Source organism: Cercospora beticola, chromosome 4, assembly GCF_033473495.1.
Source record: "Cercospora beticola chromosome 4, complete sequence".
NCBI lineage: Eukaryota > Fungi > Ascomycota > Dothideomycetes > Mycosphaerellales > Mycosphaerellaceae > Cercospora > Cercospora beticola.
The window spans coordinates 886,917-903,261 of NC_088938.1; the positions used below are offsets into that span (position 1 = coordinate 886,917).

The following is a 16,345-nucleotide window of genomic DNA, read 5'->3' on the forward strand; positions in this document are numbered from 1 at the left end:
ATCACGACTGCCTGTGCAGGACGCCGTGAGTGACCACTTCTTCACTTGGTCGCGAGGCAAACGGCGCGCGAAAGGCCAGACGTCACCACTTGCGGCCCAAGCATCCGCACAGCTGGCCCGCCTTCACTTCTTCACTCACTGCGCAACAAATTCGTGAATATGGCAGAGCCCAAGGTCTGGGAGCAGGTCCTGACATGGGCCTTCTCGCCCAGCTGGTCAGCCATAGTTTTGGCCTTCGTCGTCGCCTTCACGCTGCCACTGCTGATTCACGGATACCTGTATAAAAAAGCCGTTGCTAGAGAGGCCCCAAGCTTCTTGCTGGCAGGACCGAGCGGAGCGGGCAAGACAAGTCTATTGACACTGGTATGCGTCTGCTCAACTTCTGCTACTCCATGTGAGTACTGACAAGTCGGTTTCTAGCTATCGACCGGGTCCGCAGCTCCAACCTACACTTCGCAGTCACCTTCGACAGCCCTCGTCAGCTTACCCCACCAAATACGCACGAGCGCGGACAAGTACCGTTCAGAAAACGACAATGCGCCCCGAGATCAGCCTACGTTCCAGCTCATCGACACTCCCGGACACGGCAAGCTGAGACACCACGCACTATCTACCTTGACAGAATCCACAGCACTGAAGGGCGTCATATTTGTCGTGGACAGTGCAGCTGCAAGTCTCTCGGAAGCGGCAGAGTTTCTTCACGACCTGCTGCTTGCCCTACAGAAGCGGCACACACAGAGCAAGACGAGTAAAGGACCGGCATCGATACCCGTGCTCGTAGCTGCGAATAAGCAAGATGTCTTCTCGGCCACTCCTGCAAGCTTGCTGAAGACAAAGCTGGAAGAGGAGGTAGGGAGGATTCGGCAGACGAAGAGCAGAGGCGTGATCGGTGTTGGAGGTGCTGGGACAGAAGACGATGCGGGAGGAGATGACGAGGATAACTGGTTAGGAGAGTATGGAAGCAAGGACTTCAACTTTGGGCAAATGGAAGAGCATGGCGTGGACATCAAGCTCATAGGTGGAAATGTCAAGAATGGAGACAAGAAAGGCGACGTGGATGGGTGGTGGGTTTGGATTGGAGAAAATCTGTAGAGTGATTACTCCCCAATTGAACTGCATTCGATCGTCGGCCCTCGCTGTCTCTTGTGCTCGTGAGCAACGCCATTCGAGTGAAGTCTTGCAGTCACTGGAACCGGTTCCGCAAGGAGACATCACCTCAAGTTGAACTTTGCCTCGTCAAGCTGACCTTACCGGTAGCGCGAGAGGCACTTGTGCCTGCCGACTTCTCAAATGCATTCCTGGCAGCCGGCTATTAGCCTGTACACCCACTAATGACCATTTATGTGACCAGAGTAGTAAAATATCCCATATCCCAGCCACATAGGCACAGTGAAGCTCGACCTCAGACGCTTAAGAATTCCATCAATGCTACGGCACTCAAATCTTCATGGTTGTTAGGCCCGAGCACAAAGAGTAGTCTGCTGTAGGCAAGAATAGAGAAAAGCTGCTCAGACAAAATGTTCTTGGCATCCAAAAATTTCACTTCACCATGCCATATCTCAACCAAAAGTGATCCGATTGCCATAGCTCTTATTGCTATGCAATCAGCAAAAACAATTCCCCCTCACAGGCTTGAACTGTGAACCTCTCGATTGCGAGAACACTCGGAAAGTGTATTTAACAGTCGAACGCGCTAGCCAATTGCGCCAAGGAGGATGTATGGGCAGGTGGAAAGATGAAAAGGTCAAACAAATTATGAAGACTCAACAACAGCGTTTAGACGCACAGCTACACTGAGCCGGTAAGACAGGTTTCGTGTCGACCCTTGTCACGGTAGTCTTGCATTCAAGTGACAGCGACATGCATTAGGACACCTTCAGCCATTGCCGAATTAGAATGCCGTCCCTGATACAACGGGCTACGAGAATGGTAGGCTGCTCCACTTTGACCATGCACCACGAAGCACCCAATGCACATGTAAATCCAAGCAGGAGTTTCGAAATACTGGTATCGTTTCTACAACCAAAGCTCTACTCCTCTTCAGCCTCTTCCGCGGCCTCTTCGGCTTCGCCATCCGCGGCAGCAGGCTCCGCCTCCTCATCGCCATTCACATCTATCAAATCGGCATGACCTCCGCCCTCCTTTTCTAACCTCAACGACTCCTCAAAGTTAGGGAACATGTCCGGATCAGCGTCAGGTGACCCAAGCAGTCTCGCAACTTTGGTTTTGCCGCTCTTCTCCAATGATGCCTTCCACAATCCGACAATTTCTGCTAACCGTGAAGGCTTGTAAGTTTGAGCGGTTTGCACAGCTTCCGCCAGTCGATCCGTCTTGATCAATAGGTCGAGACAGGCATCAATGTCGCCAACAGACCACAAGCAAGTAAATGCCACGTTGTGCTGTCCTCCTTCCGACGCCTTTTCAGCGACCCATCGCAGACCCTCTTCACTCGCTGAAGATGTGTAGAGCAAGAGCAACGACGACAGGTCTTTAGCGCTGCGGAAGCATTCTTCTGCGAGTGCAATATTGTAGCGAGCAAGTGCAGCGTCGCCAACGGTCTTCCACTTGTGCTCAACATCGGCTTGTCTCGCCAAGTCGAGGGCAATGTCGAGTTCGCCAAGACCAAGAGCAAGCTCAAAGCGGTGCTCGTTGTCTGTGGACACCTGCAGCGCTTCTTCGTTATAGTTTTGCCCTTCGAGGAAACGCGCAATTTTCGTCTTCTGCTCTTCAGGGATTTCTCCCTCCTCGAGCATATTCATCGCCGACTCCAATTCCCCTCGCAGCACAAGAGTCTGGAATTCGATGACGCTGACGGAAAGAGCGAAGGAGATGACATTGACGTCCTTGTCGCAGACGTATACCCGGCCATCCCTTGTGAGGTATCCCAGGACGTAGTATGGCTGGTCGAAATGCGAAACGGTGTATGTCTGGTCACCAACCAGGTAGTTGAGGCGATTTGTGCTGTTGGTGTAGACGAAGCAGTCGCCTACCCATTGTCCAGTCCGCACGCTCTCGTTGATGTCACAGACAACCTCGAAAGCATCTTCGACGCCATCCTCGTCCACGGCGCCGGATTGCACGGCGGCGACGTATTGCTCACGGGAGTAGCGCAGTACGTAGAATGTGTCCTCGCATGCCAGAGCAACCAGCTCGCCGGATTCCGACCAGTAGACATTTCGTGGCTCGACTTCGATGCGACGGACAAGCTTGCCAGTCTCCCAGTCGAAGAAGCCGATGCCGCCTTGTCCTTTGACGCCGAGCAGGACGCCACCACTCAGGCCATCGGCAGTGAAGCCCACGTTGACGCTGCCGTCACCTCCCTTGGGCTTGAAGTTGCGATAGATCTTGACCGAGTACTGTGATTCTCGGATCGCGTAATCCTTGTCGTTGTCTTTTGATGCCCATGCGAAATCGAGCGCGGAGCCGAAAGCTTGATTTCGAAGTGCGAGTGCTGTGTAGATGATGTATTCGCCATCTCCACAAACTGCAACGAATCGTCCATTTGGCGAGTGCAGTAGAGTCTGTGGGTAGATTTCTGTGCTGCCAAGATCCTTTGATGGCAGAGAAATAGGCTGGGCGTCCTTGATCGATTTGTCGCCGCCTTTGATGACCGAAGTAAGAATCTCAGAGTGACGAGCCCAGATGATCTTGCCGGATCCATCCATCGAGACTGCTGGCTCTTCGCGACCCATCTTCACGACAACAGCACCATCGTCGAAACCCATGGCAATGCCCTGCTTGCCTCGCTGGTATGAGATACACCATGCTCGCTCGAGGCCATATGACAATGACTGCTCAAGTCGGTATGTGTTCGCATGCCATATCTTGACCGTGCCGTCTTCGGAACCAGAAATGATCACAGGCAGTTCTGGGTGATAGCATGCAAATGAGACATTCGAGGTGTGGCCCTCCAATGTCGCAATCAGTGCTTTTGTTGTGTAATCCCAAATCTTGACTGTCCGATCATCTGAGGTGGTGAGCAGGTATGGCTTGTCCGACTGCGGGTAGTAGTCCACATGGTTGACACCTTTCGTTTCGTGCGCCTCGAGTGTGTAGTTGGCCGTTCTTGACCCTAAACTCCAGATCTTGACTGTGCGATCCAGACATGCGGACGCGAATGTGTTTGTGTCCTTTGGGTTGATCGCCAGCCCCATCACATAGTGGTTGTGCCCCTCGAAGACCTGCACGCATTGCCAGCCCTTGTCCCAGTCCCACAGCTTAATTGTCATGTCATCACTGGCAGTCAAGACGAAAGGTTGGCTCGGATGAACGACGATGGCTCGGATGTAGTCGGGGTGTGCTTCGAAGCTGGTGATCTTCTCGGAAGTGTTGTAGTTGTAGACTCGGAGTTGGAAGTCATCGCTGCCGCATACTATCCAGTTCTTTCGTGCGATGAAGCGACCTGCTCGCACAGGCACATCGGTCAATTCGAACGTCTTTATGATCGACTGCGTTTCGTAGGACCAGATGTAGACGTGGCCGCTGTAGAGTGTGGTGAGGATCCATGGCTCGGTGGGGTGGAAGTCAATGCCCTTGACACGCTCGCTGCGCGCAAACAGCTGCCTCTGCAGGATATTAGCTGAGTCGATCGCTGAGCCTCGAGCAACATACCTTCACGTCGAGCTTCATTGTGGCAAGTGTCTATCCTCAGAATATGGTAAAGTGTTGGCGAGGGGGTGGATCGTGCGGAGTGGTGGTCGTTTGCGGTGAAGCCCAGCTGTCACAATCACGCTCTCCCCATACTCCGTCTACCGAAATTCAGTCCAATGCAACAGCTGCAAAGCGAAGGGAATGCGACAGGTTGGGGAAGCGGATAGGGTCGTGGGCGTGAGAAAGGGCAATTCAATGGGTCGCGACAGCTGTCGTTGCTGCATCTCCAAATTCCCAGACCCAGACCCCTACGTTTCCAGAATCCGTGAGCCTGAGGCATCACCGCCATCGTGCAGTTCACGACCACCCTGCAGGACAGGACGCTGGGCTACATTGCACTCCCAAATCAGCTCTATGGTAACCAAAAAAAGTGGCATCTGGATCTGCGACCATCTCGTGTCCATCGACATCGCAAGAGCCGCCAAGTGTTCCTTCTCGTCAACCAGCATGAGGCTCAAGTCCCACGTGAAACCCTCCGTTGCCTGATGCAGCCTAGCACGCGGTGCAGCGTCTCCGTCAATCAGATGACGTGCGGGTCTGTCGTCCTCCACGACCAAACACCGCCTCATCGCCTCTATCTCTCTATCCTCTCTACCCACGACCGTCGCGAGCAGATCGTGTTCAGAGCTCCGCCAGCATGAAGCTTTTCTCCGTCCTATCCTCGGCGTTGCTTGCCACCGCCGTGACAGCTCGGTCCACACTCGTCAAGCGAGACGACAACCTCTCAGTACCCGGCGAGAACCCACTTGAGTTCTGTCAAGACCCAGCGGACAACATCCTCGCCATCAAGAAGGTTGACCTCGACCCCAACCCACCTAAGGCGTAAGTCCTCTCATTCTGGGACGAACTCTCTTTTTCCAGCCTCCTCTAAAGAACCGCCACACTAACACATCTGCTCTCTCAGTGGTACAAAGCTCCAAGTTGCCGCCACCGGTGTCCTCGCCGAAGACGTCGAACAAGGCGCCAAAGTGGCATATACTGTCAAATACGGCGTCATCACCATCCTGCACTCGACCGCAGATCTTTGCGAAACCGTAGCAAACGTCGACCTCGAATGTCCGCTGAAGAAGGGTGATTTGACGCTCACAAAAGATGTGGACCTGCCAGCACAAATTCCTCCGGGAACATACACCGTGGAAGCCACTGTGGTCACCAAGGATGATAAGCCAATTACATGTCTGAAGGCTAAGGTGCAGTTCAAGGCCGGGGGTTCTGCGCTCGAAGGCCTGTTCAAGGAGGGTTTGTAGGAGAGCCCAAAGCGGAAGGGAAGCGATGCGAAAGCTAGAATGGATACGTGCCGGAATTGACCAGGATAAATGGCGCAACAAGCCAGTGTTTGCGCGCGCTGGCTTGAAAGTGTCGTTCTCTTTCGCGAGAACTACGTCCGACCGCGAGCCATGTATCTCAACCTCAGCATGTTCCACAAGCACTTCTCAGCACGGCGTTTGGGGATAGCATTAATGTTGTATGACCTAGCTTGACTGAATATACGTACGGATGAATATGTGCAAACCACACCCTAGTTTCCAATCTTTTCGCAATTGATCATGCGATACCCGTAACATCAAGGCCCTTCTGGCAGCAGCAGTCAAAATGCCGAACGGAACAATCGTGGAAAGGTGTGACAAGCCCATTGCCTCTTCACGCTACATCATGACGAGGAACGCAACAATTAATATCGACACTCAGGAAGCAGAGTATGAAATCTGAAGCGTGAATTCACTGAACATCTTGCCACTCGGTCATCACCTTTTGTATATCAGCTGAACTCCGGTGGAGATGGCCTGGTATGCCTCACTGCCCAGGCTTCAACTGCCTCAACATGAGGTTGCTTGAGCACCAGACATGCTCTGTACTCAGCTAGCTTGTACTCGCAGCTTGGAAGCCTTCAATTGCGGGTATCTCATCTCCGTCATCATGCGGTTCTTCTAAACGTCCCCCTCCTTCTCACCCTGTCGAGCGTTTCCAGGTACGCTCTCGCCAGTAGCCACCATGTGAAGCGCCTTTGAATCCTTCGGGTTGACCATTTTGCATCGGCCATTCCCTCTACTCTCCGAACAACTTCCTCACTCTCTTCATTACACTATCTTTCTCCGGATCGTATGGGTGGTCTTTACTCGGGATTTCCAACAACGAAGGGAACGCCTCGTTGTATGCGTCGACTTTCGGTCGTATCCGGTCTGCGATCTGTGGGACACATGTATATCAGCTTCGGATCTCTTCCAAGGTTCATCTTGCTCGTGCATGTGCGCTCTTCCACATCGAAGCCCTGCCTATGCTGTCCTGATCACCCTGCCCTGCTCTTCCTCTCCGAACGCCGCCGTCTTAAAGTAATGTATAACGATGCCACGTACATGTTGATTTATGAGTAGGATCGCAATATCCTTCCTCTCCTTCGTAAATTGTTCAAAGGCTCCTTCGATGGCGGAGTCCTGTGTCTTCGAGTCGACGACGAGGTAGTTCTTCTGCGAGTCGGGTGGATCGGTGACGTGCTATAGAAGCCCTTCAGTCAGCCTCAATCGCTCCAAAGATATCCGAGAACGACGCAAGAAGTTGAGAGACGTACGCCTACACCTGCCAGCAGGATGCCTGTCACGGAGTCCTGTGAGATGCTATTAGAAGCTTCGCGCGATATTGAAGACCGGCGTGATATGAAGCTGTACCTCGTCTCCTATGACTGCGAGAAATTCTCGGTCTTTGTATGCGGAAGCTGGAAGAGCCATGGTGTTGTCTGTGTCGAGCTGCAGCTGCACGAGGCGGGCGATGATGTTACTTCGGATGTTGCTTGGCGTGGTTGCGTGGGTGGGTCCTCCTCCACTTCACTCTGCCACTTTCTTTAACACGTCGAATTCACATCATTGCGATTGGGCAAGAGCTTAATCTATACCAGCAAGTACGAGGTCAAAAAGGCCGTTCCATCAGTGAGCCGGAGCACAGGATCAGCTCGTCACCAACAATACAGAGAATACGAAGCGACATGATGAGCGTTATAGCAGTAAAGGAAAAATGGAATACGCTTGTGAAACAGGAAGACAGGCAAAAATGTCATTGCATGAGAACAACAAAGTTGAATCTACGCTAACTCCGCTAAAATGTACAACACGAAAGCCAACTGTTCGGCCTCCCTCTAATGCTTCTTGTAAGCCTTAAACTGAATATCATGCTCATAATCATTCAGATCTCTGAAATCGCCTCTCAAACTCTCAACACCATCCTTCTTCACCTCCTCCAAAAGTCCCTTGACCTTATCCGCGATCTTAGGTCCCTCGTAGTTGAATCTCTGATATACCACATTGCCAGTCAACGACTGACCGAACGAGTGCATCGAGTATCCAGCATCCGCGTACCTCTCCCAGCCATTAGGAGAGTAAGCCTCAACAACAACTCGAAGAGCAGAGCCGAGCACAGATTTCTTGTACTCTTTTGATTGCGCCTCGAAGATGCGTTGGCAAGGGAAGGAGACCACGCGGGCTTTGATCCCAGATTTGGAGAGTTCTTCACGAGCTTCGACTGCGAAGCGCATTTCGGCTCCGACACCGATGAGAGTGACGTCTGCGTTCTCTTCTTCGATGAAGACGTATGCACCCTTTGCCACACCGTCGCGGGAAGAGTGCTTTGGGTATTGTGGGATCTTTTGTCGAGAGACGGAGATGATTGATGGGGTGTTCTTCGCCTTGATGGCGACGAGAGTAGCGCCTGCGACCTCTTCGGCATCGGCCGGACGGATGTAGTAGAAGTTTGGCATGGCACGGTAGAGAGCGGCGAGCTCGATAGGTTGATGTGTTGGACCATCCTCACCAGTTCCGATGGAGTCGTGTGTAGCGATGTGGATTGTTTGGAGGCCTTGGAGAGCGGCCATGCGAAGACCTGGGGCGGCGTAAATGTAGAACATGAAGAAGCTGGAAGTGATTGGGAGGATAGTGCCCTTGTTGAAGGCTGCCATACCGTTCGATGCGGAGGCCATGGCGTGCTCGCGGATACCCCAGTGGATGTAGCGACCTGAGTAGTCGCCGTTCGGGCCACTGACTGTGCGGAGGTCTGGGTGCTGGAAGTCAACCTTGCCCTTCCAGGCCATGTTGACTGATGGTGTAAGATCTGCCGTGCCAATCATGAGGTTGTTGATCTTTGAGGCAATGGGCTGGAGGCATGCACCAGCAGACTTTCGCGAAGGAGTTTCCTCCGTTGGGAAGTCTTCGAGCTTTGGCACGAGCTTCTCCCAATCATCGATCATCTCACCCTTGACGCGCTTGTCAAACTCAGCAGCGAGTTCTGGGTACTCCTTCGCGTATCCTTCTCGGAGCTCAGCCCACTTCTTCTCGAGATCCTGGCCTCGTGGCACGACCTCGCGGAAGTAGTTGTAGACCTCATCTGAGATCTGGAAGGTCTTCTCTGGGTCCAAGCCGAAAGTCTTCTTGACATGTGCAATATCCTCCTCGCCCAAATCAGCACCATGGGTGGATGCCTGTCCTTGAGCCTTGCTGCCAACACCAATAGTGGTGCGGACGTTGATGAACGTTGGCTTGTCCTTTGCTGCTCGTGCTTGCAAAAGCGCCTTGACGATGCCCTCCACGTCGTGGTTGCCGTCCTCGACCTCGAGGACATTCCAGCCGCAAGCCTTCATCTTCAAGTTGATATCATCAGACTGCGCGATATCGACAGTTCCATCACATGTCACCTCATTCCTATCGAAGATGACACAAAGGTTGTTCAATCTCCAGTGTCCAGCAAGCTGGATGGCCTCCATACCGACACCTTCTTGCAAGCATGCATCTCCGATTGTGCACCAGGTCATGTTGTTGACAAGCTCGTATCCGGGCCTGTTGTATTGGGCGCCAAGGTGTTTTGTGGCCATAGCAAGACCAACTGCATTGGCAATACCCTGACCCAATGGGCCAGTTGTGACTTCGACACCGTCGATTTCGATCTCAGGGTGTCCAGGTGTGATCGAGTCAAATCGAACAGAGTGATATGTGAGCAGTTGTTCCCATGTCATCTGCTTGAAGCCCACGAGATGCAGGAACGTATATTGCCATAGGCATGTGTGGCCGTTACTGAGAACAAATCGATCGCGGTTGAAGTAGTTTGGGTTGTGTGGTGAAATCTTCATGACATATTTCCAGAGTGCAACACCGATCGCTGCCATTCCCATGGCACCTCTGTTCGAATGTTAGCTTAGCCATACTGCATATCCTGTCGAGACGCTGCCTACCCAGGATGACCGCATTTGAATTGATGGCACAGATCTGCGATTAAAGCTCGAAATGTGCCAAGGACTTTCTTTGTCAACTCATTGTCTTCCATCTTGATATCTTCTACTGGTGCAGTATCGCTGTGCCCATTGGCCTTGCCATTGAGCTTAATTGGCAGATGGTCAACATCTTGTTGTGAGATCGCTCCTGGTGCCATGATGAATGTCTGTTCTCTCTAGTGTGTAAACCTCAAAGATACCAGACAATCGCTGAGAGAAGATGCTGCAAGAAAAGGAAGAAGCAATGAAGTGATGATGGCACAGGCAGCGTGTGGCCAACTCATATATGAACCCAAAGGCGAGCCATAATTTTTGTCACGTCACACTGGTCCCCTCACGCGAGCCGCCCATGGGGCTTCCCCCAAAGCTCGTCTCGAAGAACTCAATCGCATCCCGATCTAGATGTGTCAAGCGTAGCAGCAAAGCTGGGCAGACGCTGTTTTGGCGGGTGAGGAGAAGAGCTGTGGACTTGTGGTGGTCAGCACAGCATGTCGGCCGACAGGGACCGACGGCTTGCTTGCCTCGCAAAGACGGCAAGTCGAAGCGCTGCTCTTCAGGCAAGTGAGCTGGCTTCGGCTTTCCCGTTTCAGGCTCCCCGCCAACGCGACTTCTCTTCTCCACGTTCCAGCGCCGTCTGGACTGTCATCTTTCCGGTCGTTCGACAACATCCCAGCTCCTCGAGACGCGACACGTGTAGCTATGGCTCTCAATGGCATCGCCAGGCGCTGGATGACCTCTTCATATGCCGAAGACTCCACGTTGTCCCGCTGCTCTGACATAGCTTCAGAAAAAAGGTATCTAGCACATCTCCTTGATCCTGCCATTCGCAACTTTTCTGTCAACCTTCCTTCACTTCTCCATACACACGAGAACAACAGTAGAGACTACCAGAATTTGATAGAGCATCATGGCACCAGGCACAATCGGAGACTTCGTTCCGCCCTCCACAGAACCCACACCAGAAAGTCAAGTCTCTTCAGCAAATGCGCCCACACCAGCCCTCTTCTCCCTCTCCGGGCAAACAATTGTCATCACAGGCGCAGGCCGAGGTGTAGGCATCACACTCGCAATCGCTTGTCTCGAAGCCGGAGCACACGTAGCTTGTCTCGACGTCCTCCCATCACCAGCAGAGAAAGAATGGGCCATCATCCAGTCCTTGTGCAAGAAGAACAACCTCACTGCCACATACGGGAAATGCGACATTACGAACGAGACCGATGTGCAAACAACCCTTGAGGAGATCGCATCCAGAGAACAATCCCAGACAGCTCCCTTCAGCGGAATCATTGCCTGTGCGGGAATTCAACAAAAGACGCTAGCCTTGGACTACCCACCAGAAGACTTCAACAAGATGTTGAACGTCAATGTCACCGGAACATTCCTCACGGCGAAACACGCATCGAAGATGTTTGTGAAGAACAACATCAAAGGCAGCATTGTTCTGATCGCCAGTATGAGTGGAATCATTGCCAACCGAGGATTGCACTGCACAGCATACAACAGCAGCAAAGCTGCCGTGCTCCAGATCGCTAGATCCATGTCACAAGAAGTGGGACAATATGGGATCCGGATTAACACGCTTTCGCCGGGTTATATTCGTACGGCGATGACGGCTGCACTGTTGAAGGAGGAGCCACACCTTGAGAAGTTGTGGATGGCTGGAGCTCTTTTGGGGAGGATCGGTGCTCCGGAGGATTTCAAGGCACCTGCTGTATTCTTGTTGGCTCCCGGAAGCAGCTGGATGACGGGAGCGGACTTGAGGGTCGACGGCGGGCATTGTGCTAGTGCTTGAGCACATATAAATGTAAATTGTCGCGCGATGTAGCGTTCTTGCGAACTCATATTTTGATGAATCACATGTAACAGTGTGGCGAAAGCTTTCCATCTTTTTGCAACTGGTGTAGTCGCATCTCCAGCATTCGGGGTTCGTTGCATTATGTCCCCCTAAGACTGCCCCCAACGGTGGAGTCGATTGGATTAGTGAACTCATATACGCTTTTGATGTTTGATCTCGTTTCGAATTCGCAACACTGCCTCCAAAAGTGGAGCTTCGCGCTTGCAATGGCCCTCAAATCCTCATAGCGACGAGCTTGATTATTCCTCTTACCCATCTCGAACTCGCCAATGAGACAGAGAAGTCAGTTCCCAGTAGTATCTTGATTCTTGGCCTATAGCCCCAGTATACAGCTCAACACCTAACCCAGGCTTCAATATATTGACCCACCTAAAACATTCTCGAGACGAGCACTGTAGAGGTAGGACGGCAATCGTAAGCGCACTTTTCGCCTCACTTACTCCAGGCAGAAGTACAAGAAAGCTGGGTAGCTTGGATGTAACGGAACTCTCTCCACAGCTGCATCTGTGGCTTGCATGGTTTTGCCACGCTTCGCAGCTATTCGCAAGCAAGCTTGGTACGGCAAAAGGTTCAATTGTTTTTTGTTGACGGCATGTTCGTCATAATCGGCAACAAGCAGTGCGGCTCATTGCCTGGGCTCTGCTGTTGCTCGTCTCGAGGTGCGACTGTGCTATGAGAGTGTCCATCAGATCCTTGCGAAGGGAGCTTCGACGTCAGTGTCCGCTGCCAGCTACAAAGTCGAGCTGAGAGGACGTCTGGTTGGTTTCAAGGGTTCTGCTCAACGGCATAGTGATCTGTGTTAGCGAGGTAGAGTGTTTGAGCGGCCTGATCGATTCCGGCTTCGAAGGCAAGCTGTTTGGAATACTTGTAGCCGCATCCTGATTTCTTGTCGTGGTGTGTTGAATCCCTTCTCTGTAAGTCCACCACTGAACGTACAGCACCGAGCAACACATGTTTAGTGTAATCATTTGCATAACCACCTAGAGAGCAGCCAGACCATTTTCTACACGTCGGCAGGACTGAACTGCAAGCATTATTCTCCCAACGGAAGTCGGCAGGCTGCAAGATGTGCAGTTGAGATTCCATGCACAAACGCAGCGTTAAAAGTGTTGTAGTAAGACGCAACGCGATGTTATTGAATATGGTCGCCGAGATGGGAAGTAATCGCTCAGCGATGGCACGGTGATCGAGGAAAGGGAACTTGGATGAAAGGGTCCGGGTACGGCATCCCTGCTGATTCGGCGTGGAGGCGAGGAAGCTGCCGATGGCGGGACCGGAGAAGGAGCTGTGCTGCCGTGAGGCACAATTTCTTTGTTTGGCCTCGTGGGGAGAATTTCATCGCTGGATGTTGATGGACTGCCACATTCTCTGCGTAGAGCTGGCGCAAGCATGCGTCTGGTCATGAGCTGGCCAGATATGGGCGGAAATGGCATTGTGCAACCAGCAAGCAAACTCGCCCTGTTGGCAGTGCAGTGCGCCCGCCAACTAACTTTCGTTAGCGCATTGGTGGGGTGGCTTGAGGGACAAGGCCGCCTCACGCTCTTCCTCCGACACACGCTCGCCTTCTCGCCGTTTCTTCCCCCAAACATGTCCAGCGCCACGCCCTCCATCTTCACGTGCTAGACTCGGCGTAATGTCCTTGTACAACGGAATCTACGGCGAACTGAGCGACTTCAAGGCATACTCCAGGAAGCACTAGACGGCCCCCGCTCGTCTCTTTGACCGTGCTCCAGAAGAACAATCTTACCACGCTGTCCCCGTTCACACACCCATCACCACCGCTCCTCCTGACACCTAACTCCGCGACACCTCCTCTCTGACTGCAATCCTCATCCACCGCCCCCGGCATTCGCTGTGTGCTGCCAATTTGCACGCACGGACAATTTTCTGGAAAATATTCCGCAGCTCCTGATCAGCTGAGAACTCAACATGCACATCACCGAAAAGTTGCAGCAAGCCCATGGCAAGGGCAAGGCAACATGTTCATTCGAATACTTCCCTCCGAAGACGGCACAAGGTGTGCAGAACCTGTACGACCGCATGGACATGATGCATGGCCTCGGCCCGGCCTTCATCGACATAACATGGGGTGCTGGAGGCCGCCATTCATCATTGACCTGCGAGATGGTCAAGGTGGCTCAGACTGCATACGGCTTGGAAACATGCATGCACTTGACTTGCACAGACATGGAGCGCAGCAAGATCGATGATGCTCTGAAAGAAGCCTACAAGGCTGGTTGCACGAACATTCTAGCTCTCCGTGGTGACCCACCTCGAGAGCAGGAGAAATGGGAGGCTACCGAAGGTGGCTTCCGCTACGCAAAAGATCTCATCACATATATTAAGAAGACATATGGCGACCATTTTGACATTGGCGTGGCAGGATACCCAGAGGGTGTCGACGAGACGTGCGGCGCAGACGAGCACATCACCTATCTGAAGGAGAAGATTGAAGCGGGCGGCACCTTCATCGTGACCCAGATGTGCTACGATGCAGATATTTTTATCGATTGGGTCAAGAAATGCCGGGCAGCTGGCATCCCAGAGTCAGTCCCGATCATCCCCGGTATCATGCCTATCTCCACCTATGCTGCGTTCCTCAGAAGGGCGAACTGGACGAAGGCGCACATTCCCGAGCACTGGATGGAAAAGTTGGAACCTATCAAGAACGATGATAGCGCTGTCAGAGCCGTTGGATGCGACCTCATCGTGGAGTTCTGCCAACGGCTGCTCGACTTTGGTTTGATGCATTTGCACTTTTACACCATGAATCTGGCCCAAGCTGTCAAGATGGTGCTGGAGAAGTTGGACATGATTCCCGAAGCCGAGAGTCCTCACCCAGACATCAAGCCACTCCCATGGCGCCAGTCTCTTGGTCTCAACAGACGCGACGAGAATGTGCGACCAATCTTCTGGAGAAACCGCAACAGGGCTTATGTTGCTCGTACGCAAGATTGGGATGAGTTCCCTAATGGTCGTTGGGGTGACAGCAGATCTCCGGCTTTCGGTGGCCTGGACGAATACGGGATTGGCTTGAAGGGAACCAACGAGCACAATCGGAAAATCTGGGGCGAGCCCAAGTCGATTCAGGATATTGCGAACCTCTTTGTCGGTTACATGAGTGGAAAGGTTGAATCGCTGCCATGGTCCGAGGCACCAATCAATGAAGAGGCCAACACACTCGTGGATGATCTTGTCCAGCTGAACAGCCGCGGTCTGCTTACAATCAACTCCCAACCAGCGGTCGATGGTGTCAAGTCATCACACCCAACCTATGGCTGGGGTCCGCGGAATGGCTACGTATACCAAAAGCAGTACCTGGAAGTGCTCGTTTCTCCGGCTCTTATTGAAACCGTCATCGCGCGCATGAACAGTGACCCAGAAATCACCTACTACGCTGTCAACTGCAATGGCGAGCTCAAGACAAATGCGCCTCCAGATGGAGGTCCAAATGCTGTGACTTGGGGTGTCTTCCCAGGTAAGGAGATTGTGCAGCCCACAATTGTCGAAACGGTGTCCTTCCTGGCGTGGCGGGATGAATTTTACCATCTTGGTCTGGAATGGAGCAAGTGTTATGAAGAAGGCAGCGAGAGTCGTAAGATCATTCGGGAGGTCACCCAAAACTGGTACCTCGTCAACATCGTTCATAATGACTTCCGTCAGCAGCAAGGAATCTTCCCCATCTTTGACGGCCTCAAAGCACCAGGCCTTGAGCCGGCTGAGGTCAACGGTGTCAACGGCCATGCGGAAACGAACGGTGTGGCACCAGAAACGAACGGCGTGCCAGACGGCAACAATGCTGTTAACGGCGCAGACAAAGTTGCGAGCTCCAACAGCGCGCAAACCGCATAAACATAGACGGAAAACGTGGAAGTTACGTCTACACCTTAACGTGATTATGAAGAGATTGCATTTAGCGAGGCGTTCAACCGGGCAACAGGGCTTCTTCAACAAGGAGACCATCTCAAAAAAGGCGCTTCAACAATTGAACGAGGGCGTTGGAATTTTTGACAGCATTTTTTGAGATACCCATTCAACCGGGACAGGGCGGCGGAAACTCTGTATTGTATGTAATACAGGCACTCGGCCGACGAGTGCGTTTTCTACAAAGCGTCGCGAGTGGTTGCTGTTGGCGACACTTTGCAGCTTCTGTGGAATAAAAAGGGCTTTTGCGCGACGACGAGCAGAAGTCGCGTTTCAAAACACTACTCTTTCCAGCACAACTGAGAACGTGAAACTTGTTATCCTACTGATGGAAAGCGCTTACGTGTTTATAGGATGAATGAGGCAGGCTAGATTGCTTTTTCATTTCAGGAGTTTGGAAATGTGCTCAAAACCTACTCAAGCTTTCTCATTCATCCGCAAGGGTGGCTTGCTTAGCATCGGCACGTGACTTGTCCTTTGACCATTCTAGTAGGACATCAAAGTCGCTCGTTGTTGTGAACACACAACAACGAGTCAAGCTTCCTAACCTTACAAGGCAGTTGAGACCTACTGCCTAGTGTACACCGGAGCCCGATCATTGTTTGCGAAGCATAAGAATCACCATCTCAACCACGAGGAGAAAGGCCAAGCATCAGTCAACTCTTCGC

General features: G+C 52.4%; 7 protein-coding genes and 1 non-coding gene across 8 annotated transcripts; 4 read left to right on the plus strand and 4 right to left on the minus strand.

Annotated features, from left to right (window-relative positions):
• Positions 1–159: 159 nt before the first annotated feature.
• On the plus strand, positions 160–1,092 carry RHO25_005985 (uncharacterized protein; the record flags this gene model as incomplete). Its single annotated transcript, XM_023596846.2, has 2 exons — positions 160–363; positions 421–1,092. The coding sequence occupies 2 exons, from the start codon at positions 160–162 to the stop codon at positions 1,090–1,092; spliced, it is 876 nt and encodes a 291-aa protein (XP_023452882.1).
• Positions 1,093–1,617: 525 nt separating this feature from the next.
• Positions 1,618–1,716, minus strand: RHO25_005986. Its single transcript has one exon. It is a non-coding gene; the product is annotated as a tRNA-Asn (tRNA).
• A 314-nt stretch (positions 1,717–2,030) lies between these two features.
• On the minus strand, positions 2,031–4,629 carry RHO25_005987 (uncharacterized protein; the record flags this gene model as incomplete). The annotated part of the gene is made up of 2 exons (XM_023596847.2): positions 2,031–4,565; positions 4,612–4,629. 2 exons carry the CDS (start codon positions 4,627–4,629, stop codon positions 2,031–2,033), a joined length of 2,553 nt encoding a protein of 850 aa, XP_023452884.1.
• Positions 4,630–5,287: 658 nt separating this feature from the next.
• Positions 5,288–5,897, plus strand: RHO25_005988 (uncharacterized protein; the record flags this gene model as incomplete). Its single annotated transcript, XM_023596849.2, has 2 exons — positions 5,288–5,472; positions 5,555–5,897. The coding sequence occupies 2 exons, from the start codon at positions 5,288–5,290 to the stop codon at positions 5,895–5,897; spliced, it is 528 nt and encodes a 175-aa protein (XP_023452887.1).
• A 799-nt stretch (positions 5,898–6,696) lies between these two features.
• VMA7 (H(+)-transporting V1 sector ATPase subunit F) lies at positions 6,697–7,373 on the minus strand (the record flags this gene model as incomplete). The annotated part of the gene is made up of 4 exons (XM_023596850.2): positions 6,697–6,837; positions 7,005–7,142; positions 7,217–7,252; positions 7,314–7,373. 4 exons carry the CDS (start codon positions 7,371–7,373, stop codon positions 6,697–6,699), a joined length of 375 nt encoding a protein of 124 aa, XP_023452894.1.
• A 404-nt stretch (positions 7,374–7,777) lies between these two features.
• RHO25_005990 (uncharacterized protein) lies at positions 7,778–10,056 on the minus strand (the record flags this gene model as incomplete). The annotated part of the gene is made up of 2 exons (XM_023596851.2): positions 7,778–9,806; positions 9,860–10,056. 2 exons carry the CDS (start codon positions 10,054–10,056, stop codon positions 7,778–7,780), a joined length of 2,226 nt encoding a protein of 741 aa, XP_023453017.1.
• A 749-nt stretch (positions 10,057–10,805) lies between these two features.
• Positions 10,806–11,690, plus strand: RHO25_005991 (uncharacterized protein; the record flags this gene model as incomplete). Its single annotated transcript, XM_023596852.2, has 1 exon — positions 10,806–11,690. The coding sequence occupies one exon, from the start codon at positions 10,806–10,808 to the stop codon at positions 11,688–11,690; it is 885 nt and encodes a 294-aa protein (XP_023453019.1).
• Positions 11,691–13,682: 1,992 nt separating this feature from the next.
• RHO25_005992 (uncharacterized protein) lies at positions 13,683–15,605 on the plus strand (the record flags this gene model as incomplete). Its single annotated transcript, XM_023596853.2, has 1 exon — positions 13,683–15,605. One exon carries the CDS (start codon positions 13,683–13,685, stop codon positions 15,603–15,605), a length of 1,923 nt encoding a protein of 640 aa, XP_023452011.1.
• Between the last annotated feature and the right edge of the window lie 740 nt (positions 15,606–16,345).